We start from the raw sequence: 5,652 nt of genomic DNA on the forward strand, positions 1-5,652 counted from the left end.
ATCATTAGGTTAAAATTACGTCATCATCAATCGACTTGATTTATCCAGATTATCCGCTTTTTGTCTCATTTGTGAGATGACCGCCGAACTCTATATTACAAAAATTCTAAGCAGGGAATTTATCAATCCCAATGGACGAAAAAATGTTAAAGACTAACCGGATATATTAAACGACGTGGACAAGTCACCTCTCATTGCGTCCCTTTTACTTTCATCTTCACCTGACCAAACTTTGAATTGTAATACCATCTTGCATAAAAATTTGGGATATTCAAGCGTTTCACTTTTGTCAAATTCAGTGAAGCTTGTATTGGATCATACACTTGAGCTAAGGTTACACTTGGTGTTAGTGAGGACTATTATTATAAATAAATAAATCAACTTGTTGTAATATTGTTCTTGTTAAAATATAGAATTGAGTTTCTACCCAAAAAAAAAAAAAAAAAANCTCAGCCTTTGTTAAGATGAACAACTTTTGCTAAAAAAACTGTCAAGATTACTTATTGACATCAATGATCTTTTGTTAGGTTAGGGAAAACCACGATCTTGATCAAAATGGTTAATGTGATTTCAGATTTGACAGTTCATTCGAGATTTAAGATCGGTGGGTGGTGAGTGGTGACTAGAATTTTTTTTGAGTTTTTTTTGCGTTATATTCTTTATCTACATAATGGTTATGAATGGCAATAGATTTTTCATGGTTTTTAGTTTTAAAATTTTGGTTTTTGGATTTTAGTTTTTGAATTTTTAATTTTTAGGTTTTGCTGTATATTTAAAAGTTAATAATTCAAAATATCAAAAATAAAACATTATGTTAAAAATAGAAGTTTTCTACAAAAACCTCAAAATTATGGTTTTTAGTTTCTCTTCGAAATTTGGAAAAACTAGTTTTTCTAATTTTTAGGGAATCCAATTTTAAAAAATCTTGAATGGTAAATAAATAGATTTTCAAAAAATCAAAAACCAAAATCCACTTAAAAACTAGTATCCATTCAAGGCCAATATGTANTTTACAACTTTGTATAGTTTAGAAATTTTAAACACATAATTGATGTACAGAATAACAAAGTAATTAAGTAGTGCAGTTCGGGTAGGTAGAAACTTTATTATATATACTGTATTCGGAGATTCCAAACGATTTCACAATTTCTTATAAGATTAATGTAGAGCATATAAAATCATAGAGAATATACATTATTCATGTCAGTAAAGTAATATAGGAAGCAATAGATACCCGATACCTAATAATACTCAATGTGAGGTTATGACTTATATGACTTTGATAACTAACTCATCACTTGATCATGATTAGTATCGGTTCGGGTATGAAATTTTCCGGTTATCGAATCATGAAAAGATAACTCAAAAAAAGGAAAAATGGTGACGACCTATGCCAATATAACTTTTCCACAAAGAGAGAGAAAAATAACAAATAATTAACAAACAAAGAAAACGAAAGGTGAACAAAAACGCACTAAGCTGCGTAAGTACAAAGTGAGAGAAAGAAAGAAAGAAAGAACCCCCAAAAGAAAGAAAATAAAAAAATAGAGAGAGAATGCAGAGATTAGCACCATTGATGGAAGAACCAACGGATGAGCAAGAACAAGAAGAAGAAAGAGGAAGAAGATCAACTAGATCCAAATCATGGAAGAAATGGATAAAAACACATTTGCAGATCATCGTCTTCCCCAAAAAACCAGATATGAAGCTTCTTCTCAGTGTTATGGGTTGTCCTCTCTTCCCTGTCCCTCCTCTCTCCAAAATCTCTCTCCACCAGGTATTTCTTATACGCCTTCCCTTAATTACATAAACAACTCCATACGTATATGAAATTCATCTATTTCGACGACTTTTTCTATAACAAAAGAATACTATACTATAACTTTGGTGGGTGCATTAAATTGGATTAGTTTACTGATCTTTTTTTGTATAGGGCTATCAATTTTTTCGCATTCGAAATATTTTCGTGATATTATTTTTTGTCCTCATCTTTGGTACTGTATATATTAATTTAGATCAAACGTTTTCGGACATGCTTTTAATGGTGAGTACTATTAATCTGACATTTAAGTTTTTATCCATCACCTGACGACAGTTGACACCTCCTTATAAATGGTTTGTTGGTATACTATTTTCTTAGTGGAAACCTTTATGAAAACATAACATATGCAAACCTTTTATATTATTAAAAATAGAAATTTTCGGGTATTTGTTAAAATATCTTCACATGGCTTTTGATTTCAGAAGATAAATACACTATTTACAAGATTTATTGGCTTTAATTTTTTTTTCAGTATAGTACTTCCCTAAAACTCTAGTTTAGTCAAGTACTAGAAGATATATTGCTAGGTGGAAAGCTAGCTATATGTTATCTATCTATTTATAGAGAGTACTCTACTAAATTATATTCAAAAGAGATATATGGTAGATGTGTGTTTTGCCGAAATCTGTGGACAATAACAGGTCAGTATCACACAACAAGATTCAACTACTTTGGTATATCAACATAAGCGAGCCAATTACATATACATATATTGCAAAATAATAAAACAGTAAACCAAAAAAAAAGGAGAAAGAATAAGCATATATAGTCAATGCAAGAGTCAATCACGAGATCCATAAATAATTCAAGGAGACCTTCCCCCCTTTATAATGAGCGTCTGGTCTTCAGATCTGAATTATATAATTTTGTTTCTTATTCTATTTTGTGTTCAGTAGAAATACATGGTTTGTACTTTAAAGAGTGGAAAAAAAAATTGTGATGTACAAGCTTCAGAAACCCGAATCAGCTTATGCGTTTATATTCCAAAAGCTTACTGTTTAAAGAAACAAAATTGCATGCATGTTTCCGTAATTTTAATATAATTTACAATATGATCTTTAGCATATTAATAAAGAAAATAAAAGGTTCAGATTCATACTTATATCAGTTATATGTGCATATAGATCATACTAATCCCTTTTTTTATGTTCGTTAAATTAGGTATCATCATCGGCACAATACATAATACAACAGTTCGCTGCAGCAACCGGATGCAAGAAACTTGCAGGAGAAATTAAAAACACTTTTGTGACCGGAAAAATTACAATGAGTATGGTGAATGACATTAATAGCTCACCCGCGGTTGGTAGTGCCTCGTCTGTGTCTCACAAAGGATGCTTCGTCATGTGGCAAATGCTACCTGAAAAATGGCTCATCGAGTTGGTTGGTGGCGGGCATAAGGTTTCAGCCGGAAGTGATGGAGAAACTACTTGGCGTTATACACCATGGCTCGGCGATCATGCTGCTAAAGGCGCTATACGTCCTTTGCGTCGTGCTCTACAAGTAAGTACATATCATCAATTTTGATTTGTTTAAAAAATAGATTTTTTTTCTTTTGGATAAATAGACCATACAATCAAATAATCCCCAAAACAAATTAAAAAAATCATAATCTATAAACTATTGACAAAAGACTTGTAAATTTGAAGGGTAGAGTTCCAAGATTTAAAGTATAGCAAATGCATCTAGGCTCTAGCTAGTGAAAGCTGAAGAAACATGTAATTTTATATTGATTAATTTACTATATAGGCAAAAGGAGAAGGTGTTGTATCTGACATTCCACTTTGGGAGATGCTTTTTTGAGCTTTCTCATGAGATTTTTCTTTTTGCCTTGCCTTAGTCACGTGCTACTAATTGACTTTATCATGCGCTTGAAAAAAAATGGATTTAAAGGTTGGATGGAGATTCAAAAGTTGATACGTAGTTTTTTTTTTTTTTTAAATAAGAAAAGTTGATACTTAGTTAATCCCAACTTTATACAATTATTAGATTCTTGGAATAAAAACATTAATTAGTATATATGTGTTACTACTTAATGTGGTACATTCATCATCACTAGTTAGCAATAATTGTTTGTAATTTTGTATCGCTGTTAAAACTACACCTCTCTTATCGGTCTTTAATTTAAATTAAAAATATGTGTTAACACTAAACAAGTTTTATGTTCGCTTTTATTCATGTATATTGTCATCCATGTGGGGTAATTTTCTGTGTTGTTATTTGGTGGTGGTCCAGATCGCCTTTGTCTGAAAGGGTAACATGATTACAAATCTAAAATCTATATCCGAGTTTAAAAGTAATAATCAGATTAATATGAATATTTTCCAGTAAAATATTACCTAAATCACAAATTTTAGTAAATGGGATATGATTACAAACCAAAATCTAAATTACTCGTGAGATTAGTTAATGATATGTTTTATAGATTTCTAAAAATGGTCAAAACTAAAAATAGACTTGCTAGCGCAGAATGAAACCAATACTCTTTAGGTTTCTAATGTACGGTTCAAATGTGGATTGTGAGGATCAATGGACTTCTATGTATGGAATTGCTAGTTATTATTATTGATCATATTTAGGTTTCGAACTTGTAATCTATATAGAGATGCTAGTGATACATGTACTTATATTAATGGGAAGATTGACATATATATATGTGAAACAAACAATCAGGGGTTGGATCCTCTAACAATATCATCAGTTTTCTCATCGGCACAATTCGTTGGAGAGAAAGAAATCAATGGGAAAGATTGTTTCATTCTCAAGTTATCAACCGACCAAATTGATTTATCAAGACGTAGTGACTCTACTGCTGAGATGATCAAACACGTCGCATTCGGTTACTTCAGCCAGAAAAGTGGCCTCTTAATTTGCCTCGAAGACTCTTCTTTAACCAGGTACGTAACAATTAATCTAATTCTTGTTTGGTATAGGGTTTTGCTAACCGGAATCAAAATCACTTTTAGAAAATTTATGTTATTGATATGCACTTGCTATGCAGGATTCAGATACCAGGAACTATGCCAACATATTGGGAGACATCGATGTCGTCGTGGATGGAAGAGTACCGAGCAATCGAAGGTAGTGAAGTGGTGATCGCGCATTCGGGTAGAACAGATGTGTTAATCTCGAGATTTGGAGAGACACTCAAAGGAGGAATCTCGGTGACTAGAATGGAAGAGAGATGGACTATAGACGATGTTGCATTCGACGTGCCTGGTCTCTCTGTTGATTGTTTTATTCCTCCTAAAGAGATGAAGATGGATTTTCACCACCACCAACAACAACAAGACGGTTCTAAACATTTACCAACTTTTTAGATAATGATGATGAATTGATGAGACGACATAAAAAAGAGTTGTAATATCCAAACTTCCCTAGTGTTAAAAAATAGAAAAGTGTAAAAGGGTGTTTTTGTTCAATTTAAACGTTGTGGGGCTATTTTGAAACTACTATACTATATATATACTTTGTATGTTTCCTTCTTCGTTGTGAAAGCAAAAACAAAAATGTCGCGATTAGCTTTAACTCGTAAGCCATTGACGTCTCCTTTGTTCTCTTCCTCTGCTTGTCGAATCGAGATGGGGGATGTCAGACCGGACCGCCACCGATCAGATTCGGACTCACCGCCAAAATTAGGGTAACAAAAGCTCCTCCGGGGGCATGTAGAGTTAGAGTATATATAAAATATAGGATTGTGTGAATATTATTTTCCTAATTCCCTACTTGTAATCTCCTATATATCACTTGTAATTCTCATTCTTTGAACCCTAATCTTGCTCCAAAATAGTAATTTATTGTATTATTTTCAGTTTTATATACCTTTTCAA

The 5,652-nt window shown here is 32.3% G+C and overlaps 1 protein-coding gene across 1 annotated transcript; it reads left to right on the forward strand.

The window, feature by feature from the left end:
- Window positions 1,468–5,309, forward strand: LOC104768861. The gene is made up of 4 exons (XM_010492936.1): window positions 1,468–1,777; window positions 2,984–3,325; window positions 4,496–4,719; window positions 4,824–5,309. The coding sequence occupies exons 1-4, from the start codon at window positions 1,556–1,558 to the stop codon at window positions 5,140–5,142; spliced, it is 1,107 nt and encodes a 368-aa protein (XP_010491238.1). The 5' UTR covers window positions 1,468–1,555; the 3' UTR covers window positions 5,143–5,309.

The sequence above is a fragment of the Camelina sativa genome, chromosome 20 (assembly GCF_000633955.1).
Source record: "Camelina sativa cultivar DH55 chromosome 20, Cs, whole genome shotgun sequence".
Lineage (NCBI taxonomy): Eukaryota > Viridiplantae > Streptophyta > Magnoliopsida > Brassicales > Brassicaceae > Camelina > Camelina sativa.

Coding starts and splice junctions, on each gene's coding strand:
- LOC104768861 (XM_010492936.1), top strand. CDS start 1,556: ATGCAGAGATTAGCACCATTGATGGAAGAACCAACGGATGAGCAAGAA. Junction 1,778..2,983: donor CCAAAATCTCTCTCCACCAG/GTATTTCTTATA, acceptor TCGTTAAATTAG/GTATCATCATCGGCACAATA. Junction 4,720..4,823: donor GAAGACTCTTCTTTAACCAG/GTACGTAACAAT, acceptor CTTGCTATGCAG/GATTCAGATACCAGGAACTA.